This window comes from Vulpes vulpes, chromosome 16 (assembly GCF_048418805.1).
Source record: "Vulpes vulpes isolate BD-2025 chromosome 16, VulVul3, whole genome shotgun sequence".
In the NCBI taxonomy this organism is placed as follows: Eukaryota; Metazoa; Chordata; class Mammalia; order Carnivora; family Canidae; genus Vulpes; species Vulpes vulpes.
The window spans coordinates 75836382-75853999 of NC_132795.1; the positions used below are offsets into that span (position 1 = coordinate 75836382).

General features: G+C 45.1%; 1 protein-coding gene across 2 annotated transcripts in view; it reads left to right on the forward strand.

Annotated features, from left to right (window-relative positions):
- The window catches only part of SIX3 (SIX homeobox 3), an 83639-nt gene that overhangs the window by 42110 nt on the left and 23911 nt on the right, over window positions 1–17618 (forward strand). Inside the window, exon 4 of one of the 2 annotated variants that reach the window (XM_072742121.1) lies at window positions 1723–2428. The exons of the other annotated variant lie outside the window; for it this stretch is intronic. Coding sequence (XP_072598222.1) covers window positions 1723–1755 — 33 coding nt within the window. The 3' untranslated portion in view covers window positions 1756–2428. Of the gene's footprint in view, window positions 1–1722; window positions 2429–17618 lie in introns of those variants that run through there. 2 annotated transcript variants of the gene reach the window in all.

Sequence of the window (17618 nt, forward strand, 5' to 3'; positions counted from 1 at the left end):
ATAATGAAGTGCTGCAGAGCGGCTTCCGTGACAAGTGCAGAACAAAACCCAGCTGTAGAGCTATTGCAGCTAGGGTCTCAGTCCTTTATGTACATAAAAAATAATTGCCTTCTAATTATCTCCATAAAAGTGAGAAAACTTGCCTGGCTTATTAGCACCCTTATTAGCACTAGGAAATAACTAGACACCTTAATAGCTTTCTAATGATCCCTAAAGGAGGGAGCCACTTTTAAGGCATCCGCTGGCCATTATTGGGTTATTACAGAGCCTTTTAGAGCCAGTCCACACGGAATGGGGCCCTGGCAAATTCAGGAGTGTTGGGACGGGCTTTGGATCTCTGTGGGTTCACTCGTGTGCCAGAAAGTTATGCCATCTCCTACCTGCCCGTGCCTCCTCCCTCAGACCCAGAGCAACGCGCTTCCAGAAAGCTCTGATAAGAGGCCCCTCACCATGGTGGGCTGGCAGGGAGGGCTGCTGGTTTGCAGGCGGGCAATCTCAGGGGACCTCATCTCTCCTCTGGCCCTAGTTCTGGAGCACGTTCATCCTATCCCAGTCGGCTTTGGAGAAAGCCTGCTAGGTTTAGCACATTCCTGTTCTCCGACACAAAAGCACTGGCTTTGGAAAGCTGAAGGCATATTGATAAGCAGGATAGTGGTTTCCCATCTGGCTGAGACGGGTTGGGGGGGCCTCTCGGCAAGTGCTGGGTCTCTGGAGCCTTGAGCTTTAGGGCTGTTAGGGACCAACAGAACCGGCGCGGGCAGGGAACCAGCCTCTGTTTCTCCAGCAGGTGGCGCCATAACTTTACCTTCGGAGCCTGAGCGCCAGGGAGGGCAGCCCTGAGTTTGCAGGGATGTGAGTCACCACTTGGGACTCCCCTTTTCCGTATTTGGGGCTTTGCAAACTAACTCCAACTAACCTTCTTCATCCTACTCTCCTCCCAACAGCCGCAATAGTTCTAATTCTAAAAGGAGCATCATAAACACACTTGTCAGAAATACTTACTGATTGGCCTTCTAGACTGGGCCCCCTGGAGGAATTTGGGCAAGTGAGAATTATGCCCTCAAATTCTGGAGCTCTCCCCAAACACCCCCAGCCTCTTCCTTTTTTTTTTTTTTTTTGAAAATTTATTTATTTATTTGGAGAATGAACACACACAGGTAGAATGGCAGGCAGAGGGAGAGGGAGAAGTAGGCTTCCTGCCAAGCAGAGAGCTGACTCAGGGCTCCATCCTGGGATCACAATCTGAGCCAAAGACAGCTGCTTAAGCCACTGAGCTACCCATGCACCCCCCCCCCCACCTCCCAGCCTCCTTCTAGAGACATTTGCCTTCCATATTTAGCGCTTCTAAAATCTTTTTTTTTGTATATGTTTTATTGGAGTTCAATTTGCCAACATATAGCATAACACCCAGTGCTCATCTCGTCAAGTGCCCCCCTCAGTACCCATCACCCAGTCGACCTGTACTTATATAGGGACGCCTGGGTTGCTCAGCCATTGAGCATCTGCCTTTGGCTCAGGGCCTCATCCCGAATTCCTGGGATCAAGTCCCACATCAGGCTCCCTGCATGGAGCCTGCTTCTCCTCCCTCTGCCCGTGTCTCTGCCTCTCTCTCTGTGTCTCTCATGAATAAATAATAAAATCTTTAAAAATAAGTAAATAAAATCTACTTATATTTTCAACCTGATAAAGAGATCTCTTGCCTGTCTGACACTCCCATTACAGAGGCTGGGGAAGGAGCAAGAACACTGGACTTAACTCTGAGATGTCTTTGGAAAGGTGAAATCCTGACCTCAAAGTCATACGTGGGAGCATATAGTTTTGCACCTGTATATGCCTTACCACATGAGGTAGAACTGCCTCTCTTCTTACAGAATCTGGGAGTTCATTCACCTAATCCAATTGCTCATCCAATGCGGGAGGCCCTCCTGTAATGTGACAGCGGAGGGAAGCAGAGGCCTTTGAAGTTTGCGGATGGTATTCACATCTATTTCAATGCCTGCTACGGTCCCGTGAGGTGCACAGTGAAGTGACTTGTCACAGGACTCACGGCTGCTTAGGGGCAGGATCTACTGGTGTCACCCGATGTCAGCACTCTCAGGACAGCACAGTCACCTCCCAACCTCCCTAGGCCAGCATTTGTCCAGCCCTTACTGCATACTGCCTACAAGCATTCCCTCCGAAGACAGTCTGTCCCACTGTTTGGTAGCTCTGATTTTTGAGCAACACTTGCCTTATTGTCTGGTTATCCTCTGCTGCATAACAACTATCACCAAATGTAGTGATTTAGGGACACCTGGGTGGCTCAGTGGTTGAGCATCTGCCTCTGGCTCAGGACATGGTCCTGGAGTTCCAGGATCAAGTCCTGCATTGGACTCCTGCATGGAACCTGCTTCTCCTCCCTCTGCCTGTGTCTCTGCCTCTCTCTGTGTCTCTCATGAATAAATAAATGAATAAAAATCTTTAAAAAAAACAAATCTAGTGATTTAAAACAATCATTTTTTTGTGTTCTTGTAGCTCACAAGTTTATGTGTCAGGAATTCACTTGCCTGGCTGATACTTCTGTTCTGTGTGGCGTTGACAGAGGTCATACCATAGCATTTAGTTGGCTGGTGAGCTGGTCAGGAGCTTCTCTTATATTCCTGGTTCTCTGGCAGGGATGGCTGGAAGACTGGGCTGGGCTGCACCTGTCAACCAGAGCACCTCTGCGTGCTCTAGCACATGGCCCTAGGGTGGCAGGGTTTCTTTAGTGAAGGCCCAGAGCTCCACAAGTGAATGCTCAGTGAGCAAGGTGGAAGCTGCATGGCCTTGCATGATTAACCTCAGGAGTCACATCATGCCCTTTCTACTGTATCTGGTTGGTCAAAGTAAGTAGTCAGAGGCTTGCCCGGGGCTCTAGGGGAAGGATTTCTGCCTCTGGGTGGAAGAAGTATAAAAAATTTGCTACAGTGTTTTGAAACCAATACTTAGCTGAATTGAAATGAGTTTTCTGTATCTGCCTCTCTCTCTGTGCTTACTAAATCTAGTTCTTCTCTATTCAAAACCTCTATTCAAGTTTTTTTTTTTTAAAGATTTTATTTGTTCATGAGAGAGAGAGGCAGAGACACAGGAAGAGGGAGGAGCAGGCTCCATGCAGGGAGCCGGACGTGGGACTCGATCCAAGGTCTCCAGGACCATGTCCTGGGCTGAAGGCAGATGCTCAACGGCTGAGCCACCCAGGTGTCCCTTCTTTTTTTTTTTTTTTTTTAAGATTTTACTTATTAATTCTTGAGACACACAGAGAGAGAGAGGCAGAGACACGGGCAGAGGGAGAAGCAGGCTCCCTGCAGTGAGCCTGCTGTAGAACTCCATCCCAGGACCTGGGATGGCTGTTGAAGGCAGATGCTCAACCACTGAGCAACCCAGCCGTCCCTCTTTTCAAGTTTCAAGACAGCCTCCCTAAATACACCTTAGATCTAGGACTCAATCCACAAAATGACCCTTTGGGATAAGACAAGAAAATAACTTTGATATTTTAATTTTATCTATAAAATTTAAAATGAAGCTTTACTAGGTATTTCACATACAGATTGAGGCTGGTACTCATCTTCAGGCCCAGTTCCAGGTGGAAATATATTAACTGCTATATATAAGAAACTCCAAGAGAATATTGGATGTTCCCCCGAAAGGAATAAAAGGATCTCAATCATTTGTATTCCTTGTGTAACAGAAGTGCTTGAGTGACAGGGTGTTCATATCTGGTTTAAAAAACATTATCCAGGGGCCCTTGGGTGGACCCAAAAGCATCTGACTTTTGGTTTTGGTTCATGATCTCAGAGTCATGAGATTGAGCTCTGCATTGGACTCTGTGCTTAGTGGGGAGTCTGGTTGAGGATTTGCTCCCTCTGCCCTTCCCCTCTCACATGCCCTTCCCCCCTTCAAAGAAATAAATGAATCTTAAGAAAAATATCTATTACCCATCGCCAAATGGCTAAGAAGTGCTTAAAAGGATTTTACAAATAATCTTTAAGTTGAAAAACTAAACATATAATACAAGCAGAACAATGCGTCAGAAAGCAGGGAAGGAAAATAGTTCAAGATCCCTTCCTGGTGACACTTGGAACTAGACCCCCCACCCCATGGAGGCAGGGTGGACGTCTTGCATGTATTTGCAAACTAGCTCTGAGTATGATGCCTGGCACATCACAGACTCTTGATTGACAGTGGGCAACTGAATTGCTTTGAACTTCTTGACTACACCAGCGCATTGGTTAATTGATGATAAACCCTGTGCCTTTACCTTCAGCTCCCCAGCCCACGGGTTTGGGTTATTTACCCTCAGGCTGCTAGCTGCTTGCCTCAGTTTATCTGTCACTGCTCTGCCCACACATGTGCCTTTGTGAGACCTTCCTAAACTTGTTCTCATCCTCTTAGTCCTTCACTCCTTAGGAGAGCAGAGTGTCATCTGCATATCTAGAGACTTCACCATGATTCCTCCAGAGCATTTATACAAATGAGGTAAAATAATTTGGGTACTGAGCCTATAGGCTGGGAAGGAGATAAAGTCCATTCTCTCTGGCTTCCACTGGCTCATTACCCTGCAGAGCCACTGCGACACACTTCCAGGTTTTCCCCTCTGTCTCTGTCTCTGTCTCTGGACTCTTCCTGAGAGGGCCAGCCTGAGAAAAGCCTGACTTGTAAGTGGAAACATCTCTGGTAGCTTCCTGAGTTCAGACAAATTTATCTAAGGGATCTGATCTTTCTCTGCATCATTTCTTTTTAAAGATTTTATTTATTTATATGACAGAGAGAGAGAGAGAGAGAGAGAGAGAGGGAGAGAGAACAAGCAGGGGGAGGAGCAGAGGCCGAGGTAGAAGCAGTCTCTCCGCTGAGCAGGGAACCAGATACAGGACTTGATCCCAGGATCCCAGGACCCCAGGATCATTACCTGAGCCAAAGGCCGATGCTTAACCGACTGAGTCACCCAGGCACCTCTCTCTGGATCATTTCAGTGTTAGCGTATGTCCTGCTGAAGCAAGCAAAGCGATATTCTGTATTTGGGTTCCCGGTGCCTTTTCACAGTACCCTCTGGTGGGGTCGGCATGCACTTTGGGGAACTAGAAGGTAGGTCTCAGCTCAGCTGACTTCATTGCCTTGGGCAACACTGTAAATGGAAGTATGCGAATTTACTGTACCTTTGTGAACTAGGAATGGTCAGACTTAAAATGCTACAGGTCAGAGAAATACTGAGAGAATAAATGCAAATTACATACATAAGAGGGCCATAGTGTAGGTTCCAGGCGGGAAGACTATACTCTGAATTTGGAAAGGTAGTTAAAATTAGTTAGATACAACTGCATGTGCCAGAAAACCCAAGGGCTTTAAATAAAATAGGTGTTTATTTTTCTTTTATATTAATGAAGTCAGGCATAGGAAGTCTAGGGCTGGAATAACTACTCCAAAGTTATATAAAATTCAGACTCCTTTTGCCTGGCTTTTCCACCAACTTTAGCATGCTGCCTCGTGGTCCAAGGTGGCTGTGGAGGCTCCGCCATCACGTCTATAGTCCTGTCAGCAAGAAGGAGGAAGGGTGGAGAAAAGAATCCCCTTCCTTTAAGAACACTTCAGAAATTTGCATACACCATTTCCACTTGGATTCAGTAGTCAGAGCTTAGTTATGTGGTACAGCTACCTGCAAAGGAGCCCAGAAAATGTAGTCTTTATTCTGGGCAGCCATGTGCTCAGCTATAAACTGCAGGTTCAATTATTACAGGAGAAGTGGAGACTGAATAAAGGGGACCAAGAGGACTGTGTGCTGAGGCGGAGTCCATTACCAGAAGGAAAGTTATGCTAAGCCTGCAAACCACAAACGAGTATGAAAAATAATTCTGTCCTCATTTTTTCCCCTTGGGTCACCTCATCAGTCTATATTGGGCTCACCTTAGGGAGGCATTAGGAGGGGTGTTAGGGTTCTTCAGAGACACCAGAACCAAGGGAGGCCTTATCATCAAGAAAGAAATTTATTATGAAGAACTGCCTCATGAGAATGGAGGCCGAGAAGTCCCCCAGTCTGTCATCTGTAAGTGGAGACCCAGGCAAGTTGTTGTAGACTCAGTGGTTATTATAGTTCCAGTTCAAGTCTGAAGGCTGGAGAACCAGGAGAACCAATGGTGGAAGTTCTGGTCCAAGTCTAAGGGCTTAGAGCCAGAGGACCGATAGTAAGTTCCAGAATAAGTCCGAAGACCTGAGAGAATAGGGAACACTGATGGCATAAGTCTAGTCCAACTCATGCAATAATCAGAGAGAGAGGGGCACATGGGTGGCTCAGGGGTTGAGCGTCTCTGCCTTTGGCTCAGGTTGTGATCTCAGAATCCCTGGATCAAGTCCCACATCGGGTTCCCTACAGGGAGCCTGCTTCTCCCTGCCTATGTCTCTGCCTCTCTCTGTGTCTCTCATAAATAAATAAAGGGAATTAAAAAAAAAAAAGTCAGACAGAGAGAATTCTCCCTTTATTTGTCATTTTGTTCTGTTCAGGCCCTGAACAGATTAAATGACATCCACTTACACTGGAGAGAAAAATATGCTTTATTTGGTCTACTGATTCAAATGCTAATCACAGACAGACCCAGAAATTTTTTTTTTTTTTTTTAGAAATGAGGTATCTGCCTAACTCCTGGTCTGGTCGAGCTGATACACAATGTCAATCATCACAAGTCCACCCCTTGTCAGCTTGTATCTCCTCAAACCATACTTACTCCACAAACAAAGCCAATAACAAGGTCATAATTCTAAAGGAGATACAACTACCCAGAGTACACTTGGAAATGCACCGCGGCCTTCCCCAGAAGAGGGGTGATGCCCTTGAGTCATGTGTACTCTTCTTGATTTCCTGTAACTGAAATACGATGATGTAAGATTAACAATCCTGAAATGCTATGATATAAAGTCAATACATCTTATGTTACATAATTAGGGAATAAGAGAGAAGAAAAACCCAGTTATTTGCTTAACATATATATACATATATACACACAGATGTATTCATAACAAAAGAAGGAGGAAATACTCTTTTTTAAAAGATTTTGTTTATTCATGAGAGAGAGAGAGAGAGGCAGAGACACAGGCAGAGGGAGAAGCAGGCTCCTGTGGGGGAGCCCAATGCAGGACTTGATCCCAGGACCCTGAGATCATGACCTGAGCCAAAGACAGATGCTCAACCACTGAGTCTGGATCCAGGTGCCCCCGGGAGGAAATACTCTTGACAATTACAATCCTCATTTCTGTAACTGATCACATGATCGTAGCTGGTATTTCTAATTACCTTCATCACCCATTCTGTGTTTCCTTGCTTGCAGCAAGCACCTGAGCTGGTCATAGTTCTTTGCCTGGTGGGGTGGTTCTTGGAGGGTCTGGACCATCAGTAGTCCTGCCTGGTTTGGGTTGCTGTAATTTTCTGCTGACCTTGATCACAGGTCGCGGTAATACTAAGAGATGCCCTAAGGGGCCTCCTGATTTCCAGACATACTCTCGCTTACCTCCATTGTGGAGTACGATCCAGTTTCCCCCTCGTAGTCGGGGCAGATCACCCAACCAGCACAGTAATGTCCTTTGCCTGTTGATGCAGAGCATGAGAAGCCCAAAGTGGGCAGGTGGCAGTCTCAACTTCCAATTCAGCGGAATCATTGCTGTGTCTCCTGGTGGAAGCATTTCTCCTGGAATGAGACCCTCTAAGAGCATATTGTCATGGGACCAGGAATCATAATTTTTGCTAGTGGGTCACTAGGGATAATAGGGAGTGGTGCCCTCCCATTTCTACCTCTTGATTCCTGGACCTTTGAATTCTGGCTATGGGAGAAATAGCACTCTATATTGGAGGTGAATTCAACGCATATCTAGCTTTCTGGGGAATCTCACCCCAGCCTTCCAAGGTATTGCTACCTCACTGGTTTACCTAAACCTTCAAAAGACCATTCCACCTTTCTTTTTTTAAAATTTTTTTTATTTATTTGAGAGAGAGAGAGAGTATGAAAGACAGAGAGATCACAAGGAGGTGGGAGGGGTAGAGAGAGAAGCAGACTCCCCACTGAGCAGGTAGCCTGATGTGGGACTCAATCCTAGGACCCCAGGATCATGATCTGAGCTGAGGGCAGATGCTTAATGGACTGAGCCACCCAGGTGCCCCCATCCCACCTTTCTATCAAGCCAGGTGCTTCAGGATCATGGGGAACCTAGTAAGACCAGCGAATTCTTGGAGCATGGGCATATTGCTGCACTTCTTTTGCCATAAGGTGAGTTTCTTGATCAGAAGCAATGCTATATGCAACACCATGATGGTAGATAAGGCATTCTACAAGTCTATGGATGGTGGTTTCACAAAAGCATCGCATTCAGGGAGGAAAAATTCATATCCCGAGTAAGTGTCTATTCCAGTAAGAACACTGCCCCTTCCATGATGGAAGTGGTCCAATGTAATCACCTGTTCTCTGGGGAATGGTGCCATATCAGGGACTCAGCATTGGTCTCTGCTCCTGGCCCATTGGACACTCAGTGGAGGTCATAGCCAGTTCTGCCTTAGTTAGTGGAAGTCCATGTTGCTGAAGCCATGCATAATCTCCATCCTTGCCACCCCAGCCCATTGGGGGTTCATGGCATGGGAAAAGAAGTGCCTAAGAAGCTGACTGATATTCACAGAACAGGTCATCTTATTCGTTTATTATTCAAATCCTCCTCTGCTGTGGTCACTCTTCAGTGGGCCTTGACATGGGATGCAAAGATCTTAATGTTTTCACCCATTCTGAGTGGTCTATCCACATACCTCTTTCCCAGACTTCCCTGTCACCAATTTTCCATTGTGTTCCTTCCAAGTCACTGACTATCTAGCCAAGGCATTGATCACAGCCTATGAATTGGTATTTAATCACATGTCTGGCCATTTTTCATTCGAAGCAAAATGAACAACCTGGTGCCCTGTTCAAAGTTCTGCCCATAAGGAGGATTTCCCTTCACCACCATCTTCAGAGATGACCCACAGATAGGCTGTAGTGTCTCTGTGCAGCTGTCTGCATTCAGGTGGGGCCAGCATATCATGCAGAGCCATCTGTAAACTAAGTTTGAGTTCTTTCTGTGTCACCTGATTAGAGGGAACTCCCCATGAAGCTCTAGGTGCAGGCAGGGAGAGAGCAGGAAGTGTGGCAGGGGTAAGGACCATGAGCATTTGTGTTACGTCTTCATGGAACTTGTGCCTTCAGGACGTGTTCAGGACCTTCATTTGATGACAGAGTGCCACAGTGTAGGTCCAACTTTGTGGTGTGGTGGTTGTGATGAGCACTTCAGGTCACATGGGAACTTGATGTGTGACCCAGGGTTAAGTGTTTCATCTCAGCTAAGGCCCAGTCGCAGGCCACAAGCTGCTACTTAAAAGGAGAGGGGTTACCTGCAGAGGAAGCAGGGCTTCACTCCAAATTCCTAAAGGCCCGGGCTGCAGTTCTTCTATAGGAGCATGTCAAAGGTCCCAAACAGCATCCCTGTCTGCCATTGACACTTCCTGCACCATCAGATCTCCTGGGTCACGTGGCACGTGTCAGAGCAGCTTATGTGGCAGCTTGGACCTATTGCAGAGCCTTCTCCTGTTCTGAGCCCCACTCAAAACTAGCACCTTTTCAGGTCACTCAGTAAACGGGCCAGAGTAACACACCTAATGAGGAACATGATGCCTCTGAAATTCAGAGGCCCAATAGATGTCATGCTTCCCTTCGGCTGTAGAAGGGGCCAGATGCAATAGTTTGTCCTTCACCTCAGAAGACCTCTCTGTCCTCTCCGATATTTTATTCATTTCCCTCCCCAGTATAATGGGCCCTTCATCTTTTTACCCCATTCCTTTCCTTCAAAGCCCTAATTTTTTCTCATCTTAACCCTCTAGCTTCAGATGTCAGTCATCACACTGGAAGAGAAGATGAAGGAAGGCAGTCCATCCCACAACTCGTCACCCCTTAACTTTCTCAACTGGAAAGAAAGGGAGATAGTTTGTATGATTTTTCACAGTGAGACATGCTGAATGTTAACTGGTAGCTAAGGGCTGGGATGAAGCCAAGGCCCAGAGCCTCTTCCCCCCCTGGTACAATGGTCATGGTTTTGTAACCCAGTATTTATGGCAAAGAAGAGGCTCTTAAGGTAGCTCCTAAGGATCTTGCCAGAAAGCAAAACTCATTATCTCTGGAAATGCCTTAATTTCTCCTTCTTCTTCCTTTGACTTTATTTTTCTTTTTTGATTTTAAAAATATTTTATTTATTCATGAGAGACACACAGAGAGAGGCAGAGACATAGCCAGAAGGAGAAACAAACTCCCTGCAGGGAGCCCAATGTGGGACTCGATCCCAGGACTCCTGAGATCATGCCCTGAGCGAAAGGCAGACACTCAACTGCTGAGCCACTCAGGGGCCCCTTGCCTTTCTTTTTAGGAAGACAATTATTTTAGAGCAGTTTTAGGTTTATAGCAAAATTGAGAGGATGGTACAGAGATTTCCCATGCATTCCCTGCTCCCACACAGGTATGGACTTCCCTCTTTGTCACCAGGGTTGTACTTTTGTTACAATGGATGGACCTCCATGGACAGACTTGTCATAATCACAAAAGTCCATGGTTTGCTTTAGGGTTCATGCTTGATGTTGTATATTCTATGGGTTTAGACAAATTTATAGACATGTATCTACCATGAGTCATCTCCCTACTTACTCGTTAACCCACTCAAGAATATTTTGGTTGCTTCCAGGTTTTTGAATAACTTATTTGGGCAATTATGAATAAAGCTGCTATAAACATCTGTGTGCAGGTTTTTGTATGGACCTACGTTTTCAACTCCTCTGGGTAACATTTTGAAGAGCTGTTTTGCTGGCTATAGAATCTTGGCTGACAGGTTTTTTTTTTTCTTTCAGTGCTTTGAATATGCCATCATACTACCATCTGCTCATGGACTCTGTTCATTTTCCTTCATTCTTTCTTCTTCTTTTTTAAAAAAAATATTTATTTATTCATGAGAGGGAGAGAGAGAGACAGAGACAGAGACAGAGACAAAGGCAGAGGGAGAAGCAGGCTCCATGTGGGGAGCCGATCCCGGGACTTCAGGATCACGTCCTGGGCTGAAGGCAGGCGCTAAACCACTGAGCCACTCAGGGATTCCCTTCATTCTTTCTTCTTTCTGTTCCTCAAACTGGAGAACTTCAACCAACCTACCTTAGAATTGGCTCCTGCTTTCTTTTGCCAGTTCAAAATGATTGTTGAGTCCCTCTGGTGATTTTTACATTTTGGTTACTCTCATTTGCAACTCCAGAATTTCTATTTGGTTACTCTTTCATGGTTCTAATTTCTTTATTGATACCTCTATTTGGTGAGTTATTGTTCTCTTGCCTTTCTTTAGTTCTTTTTTTAAATAAATGTATTTATTTAATTAATTTTTAAAAAGTAATCTCTACACCCAATGTGGGGCTCAAGCCCACAGCTCCAAGATCAAGAGTGGTGTGCTCTACTGACTGAGCCAGCCAGAGGCCTGTCTTTAGTTCTTTAGATATAGCTTCATTTACTGCCTTGATCATACTTAAAATGGATGATTTAAAATCTGTGTCTAGAGATGCCTGGGTGGCTCAGTGGTTGAGCATCTGCCTTTGGCTCAGATCGTGATCCTGGGATCTTGTGATCGAGTTCTACATTGGGCTCCCTGTAGGCAGCCTGCTTCTCCCTCTGCCTATGTCTCTGCCTCTCTCCCTGTCTCTGTGCCTCTCATGAATAAATAAAATAAATATTTAAAAAAAGGCTTTGTCTAGTAAAGTCAATGTCTAGGTTTTTTCAGGGACAGTTTTTATTAATTCCTTTTCTTTTCTGTGTACAGACTACCATTTCTTGCTTCTTTGTGTGCCTTGTAACTTTTTCTTTTAATATTTTTAAAATTGTTGTAAGATATATATATATATATCATAAAATGTATAATTTTAATAATTTTAAAGTGAACAGTTCAGGGACATTAAAATTAAGTACATTCACAATGTTGTGCAATCATCATCACTGTCCACATCCAGAAATTTTTCATCCTTCCAAACAGAAACTCTATACCCTTGTTATTATTATTATTTTTTTAATTTTTATTTATTTATGATAGTCACACACAGAGAGAGAGGCAGAGACACAGGCAGAGGGAGAAGCAGAGGGAGAAGCAGGCTCCATGCACCAGGAGCCCGACGTGGGATTCGATCCCAGGTCTCCAGGATCGCGCCCTGGGTCAAAGGCAGGCGCCAAACCGCTGCGCCACCCAGGGATCCCCTATACCCTTGTTATTATTAAATGGTAACTCCTCATATCCCCTTTCCCCAGCCTACTAACCTCTGTTCTACTCCCTATCTCTTATGAAGGTGCCTATTCTAGAAACTTCACATAAGTGGAATCACACAATATTTGTCCTTTTGTGACTGGCTTTATTTCACTTAATATAATGTTTTTAAGGTTCATCCATGCCATGGCATGTATAAGAATTTCATTCCTGGGGTGCCTCTGCTTAGTCGGTTAAGGATCTGCTTTTGGCTCAGGTCACCAACCCAGGTCCCTGGGATCAAGCCCTGTGTTAGGCAAGGAGCCTACTTGTCCCTCTCCCTCTGCCCCTGCTCATGTGCTCTCTCTCTTGCTTACTATGTTTCTCAAATAAATAAGTAAAATCTGGGCAGCCCTGGTGGTTCAGTGGTTTAGCGCTGCCTTTAGCCCAGGGCAGGATCCTGGAGACCCAGGATCGAATCCGACGTCGGGCTCCCGGTGCATGGAGCCTGCTTCTCCCTCTGCCTGTGTCTCTGCCCCCCTCTCTCTCTCTGTCTCCCATGAATAAATAAATAAAATCTTTTTTAAAAATAAATGAATAAAATCTTTAAAATTTCCTTTTTATGGAATTTCTTAAATGAATACTCCATTGTATGTATATACCACATTTTATCTATTCATCTGTTGATGGACGCTTCCGTTTATTTCCACCTTTTGACTTTTATGAGTAATGCTGCTGTGAACATTGGTATGAAAGTGTATGTTTGAGTCTCTAAATTATTTTTGGGGGGATGCCTGGGTGGCTTAACGGCTGAGTGTCTGCCTTCGGCTCAGGGCGTGATCCCAGGATCCGGGATTGAGTCCCACATCTGGCTCCCTGCAGGGAGCCTGCTTCTCTCTCTGCCTGTGTCTCTGCCTCTCTCTGTGTGTCTCTCATGAATACATAAATAAATCTTCTTAAAAATTTGGGGGGATATACTTAGAAGTGGAATTGCTGGAACACATGGTAATTCTATGTTTAATTTTTTGAGGAGGGGATCCCTGGGTAGTGCAGTGGCTTGGTGCCTGCCTTTGGCCCAGGGCGCGATCCTGGAGACCCAGGATCGAATCCCACATCGGGCTCCCGGTGCATGGAGCCTGCTTCTCTCTCTGCCTGTGTCTCTGCCTCTCTCTCTCTCTCTCTCTGTGTGACTATCATAAATAAATAAAAATTAAAAAAACATTTTTTTTGAGGAACTGCCAAACTATTTTCCACAGCTGCTACACCATTGGACTCAAAATGCACTCATTTCTTCGTTTTACATTTTAAACTCAAACCCACCAGTAGCGTACAAGTGTTCTAATTTCTCCACATCCCCACCAATACTGTTATTTTCTTTTTTTTTATGACAGCCATTCTAATGGGTGTGAACCTTATAGTTTTTCATTGTTATTGTTCAAAAGTAAACATTTTAATAATTATAATGTGGCAACTCTGGACGCCACATTTTACTCCTTCTCCTGGGGTTGCTATTCTTGCTGTTTGTTATAGTTGTTTGCTTAGTAACTATACTAAACTAATTTAGTAAAAACTGAATTCTTTGTCATGTACAGTCACTGAAGTCTATATTCCATTAGCTTCATGGTGAGCTAATTATTGGACAAGGATTTTCTTAAAAACTGGAACCAACAACAACAAAAAAAATCTAGTCTTGGGGCACTTGGCTGGCTTAGTCAGTGGAGCATTCTACTTTTAATCTTCAGAGTTGTTGGGTGGAGCTCCACGGTTGGGTGTAGAGATTACTTAAAAAAAAACTCCCAGTCTTTTTCTTTTTTTAAGATTTTATTTATTTATTCATGAGAGGCACACAGAGAGAGAGAGAGGCAGAGGCACAGGCAGAGGGAGAAGCAGGCTCCATGCAGGGAGCCCGATGCGGGACTGGCTCCTGGAACCCCAGGATCATGCCCTGGGCTGAAGGCAGATGCCCAACCGCTGAGCCACCCAGACATCCTTCTCCCAGTCTTTATTTATTTATTTGTTTATTTGTTTGTTTATTTATTTATTTATAAAGATTTTATTTATTCATGAGAATAAATGAGAGAGAGAGGCAGAGACACAGGCAGAGGGAGAAGCAGGCTCCATGCAGGGAGCCCGACCTGAGACCCGATGTGGGACCCGAGGTGGAACCCGATCCCGGGTCTCCAGGATCATGCCCTGGGCTGAAGGCGGTGCCAAACCGCTGAGCCACCAGAGCTGCCCTTTACAGAAAGATTTAGTGAGCATGTTGGCTTGGGGCTGCAAAGTCAGCCAGGAAGTCTACTTATGCAGAGCCCCAGGGCAGCCAGAAAGCTTAGGGCCTTCTTAGGTCTTTCCTGAGTGTGTGCATAGCCCTCAGCATGCATATGCCCTTCTAGAATCCCAGGAACAGTTTGGAGTTTCTCAAAGCCCTTATTCCCCAAAGCACCTCATTCCCCAGCTTTGTCTTATCAAGCTTTTGGGGTGGCTTATTCTTTGCCCCACTATTATCCATTTCCTCAGGCAACAGAAACAGAAACACTTACAAGTGTGGGCAGCCTGGTGGCTCAGCGGTTTAGTGCTGCCTTCAGCCCAGGGCGTGATCCTGGAGTCCCACGTCAGGTTCCTTGCATAGAGCCTGCTCCTCCCTCTGCCTGTGTCTCTGCCTCTCTCTCTCTCTCTCTCTCTCTGTCTCTCTTGAGAAAATAAATAAAATCTTAAAAAAAAATCCAAATGTTTTTGAAAAATGATCCTTCATTGGTGACTGTAGCAAAAGATGAGTTTCAGTTAGGCAGTCAAGCTGAAGACAAATGGTTAAGTAGGTTTTCCAAGAGCCACCCTACAGATGAACTAAGATCAGTTTGTAAGTGGGGTCCTTTCTGCTCCCTCCCATACTGGCACTGAGAATGCAGATGGGTAATTTCAAAGCTACCGAGGAGCTGAGAACAGAGGGATGGGACCAGGGTTAAATTCAAATGCCACAACGTTTGATGTTCTTACTAAGATTCAGCCAGATTCTTGAATGAGGTCTCTCAGGATGCTTCAAGCTTTTAGTTTCCAGAGTTCTAAAAAATTTGCTGCCGTTGGATGCCTGGGTGGCACATTCAGTGTGGGTGATGGACTTCCAGTTCCGGTGATGATCTCAGGGTCTTGAGATTGAACACCGTCTAGGGCTATGGGCTCAGCAGGGAGTCAGCCTGAGATTCTCTATCTCCCCCTCCCTCTGCTCCTCCCTCTCATGCTCTCTCTGTCAAATAAATAAATAAATCTTTTTAAAAAATAATAAATAATTTAAAAAATTCAGCTGCTGACAGTTTCTGCCAACTTTTTGTGGCATTGCTTTCGTGGAGGGGGTGGGCTTTTGGAGCTCCTTAATTTGCCATCTTCCTTGGAGACTTTCTACCTCTTGAAGTTTACTTTAAAAATCCCAGCACAGGAGCTCAAAGACAGTAGGTTCAAATAATTGTCCTCTACCCAGTATTCAGTGAAATAGCATGAGGGCTGTGGAAGATCAACTGCCTTCTAAAGGAGCAATGCTCCTATCCATGCCACCATCCCATCCTTCCCCATGTCTTTCTGCCAAAGATTTTAGGCTGCTCTCCCTCCACACTGACTAGATTTCCTCTGTCACATCTATACCATGAGAGGTTATGGAGAGTCCACTCTCTCTCTCTTTGTTGTCAGGGGAACTGAAGTTCAGAGAGTCTTGCTGACATGCTCAAGGTTGCACAGGAATGTGAGGATCGAAGTAAAACCCCACATCTCCTGTCTCCCCACCAAGTATTATTTCTATGGCATGAAGCTAGAGACAGGTGTGCAGGTTGCTCTGTGTGGCTGAAACAAAATCTTATTTTCTCCATTATGATTAAGTGTTGGCCTCAGTTGATCTCTCCCTACTCTCCCTTTCTCTCCCCATTTTCCCACTTCCCCATTCCCACACATCATGAAGAAAGGATTTCTTAACCCTCTTGAATAGAATACTACCCCTCCTGGCTACCAAGGAGTAAGTATTTTCACCCAAAGCATTGCTTCCAGAAAAGTCCATTCTTTTTTTTCTTTTTTTTTTTTAAAGATTTTATTTATTTATTCATGATAGTCACACACACACACAGAGAGAGGCAGAGACACAGGCAGAGGGAGAAGCAGGCTCCATGCAGGGAGCCCGACGTGGGATTCGATCCCGGGTCTCCAGGATCTCGCCCTGGGCCAAAGGCAGGCACCAAACCGCTGCGCCACCCAGGGATCCCAGAAAAGTCCATTATTTTAGAGTTCTCTGTTGCCTACTGTGGTATGTCTCAGAGAATCAAACATGTTGGACTTGGAGAGGATGACCTTTCACTTCACAAATGAGGACACAGATCCAGTCATCTGTCTACATCGAAGATGCCTTGCCTAGGACGCACATTGTATTTATCTGGTTAGTTAATGAGGATGTTGTGTTCCAGGAGCACCTAGAATACTGTATGGATGGTGCCTACCAGGGTTGATGATGCTCTAGAACTGAGTTAGACTAATTTGCTGTAACAAATAGATACCATGTTGGGTCAAACACACACACACACACACACACACACACACACGTGCACATTTATTTATCTCTTATTTAGTCCAGGGCATTTTCTCTAAGTAAGGGTGTGTGTGTATGTGTGTGTACAGTGCTCTACTCCACATAGTCATTTAGGGATCGAGGCTAGTGGTGACTGCCATCTTTAGTGCATGACTTCCAAGGTGGCTCTACTTATTGCCATTCCAGTGTGTGGAAAGGGAGCATGGGGAAGTACATGTGGGAGATTACAGGCCAGTCCTTGAAGTAGCCTACATCATGTCTATTCATGTGCCTTTGGGGAGCACGGTCAAGCCTAACAAAAGGAGCTGATAAGGAGCCCTGGTGGCTCAGCGGTTTAGCACCACCTTTAGCCCAGGGTATGATCCTGGAGACCCGGGATCGAGTCTCACATTGGGCTCCCTGCATGGAGCCTCTTCTCCCTCTGCCTGTGTCTCTGCCTCTCTCTCCTTCTGTGTCTCTCATGAATAAATAAATTAAAACTCTAAAAAAAAAAAAAGGAGCTGATAAAGGTCATGTAGTTGGTCAGCCATATGCCAGGCTACAGTCTTGTTACTAATGAAGATGGGTAAAAACAGTATCTATATCCCCACATCTAGAACTTAGGAGAAGGTGGTGCTCAGGAACTATTTACAGAATTGGGACAGATGAATGAGTGAATGGATAGATAAATGAAAGAAGGAATGAAGTGTTTCTTTTACTACATGATTATAGAGATGTTTTCATGGCCCTCAATATTCCATTAGCAGTGAAAGAGGTTGCATACCCGCCTGCCCCCAGTGTTTCT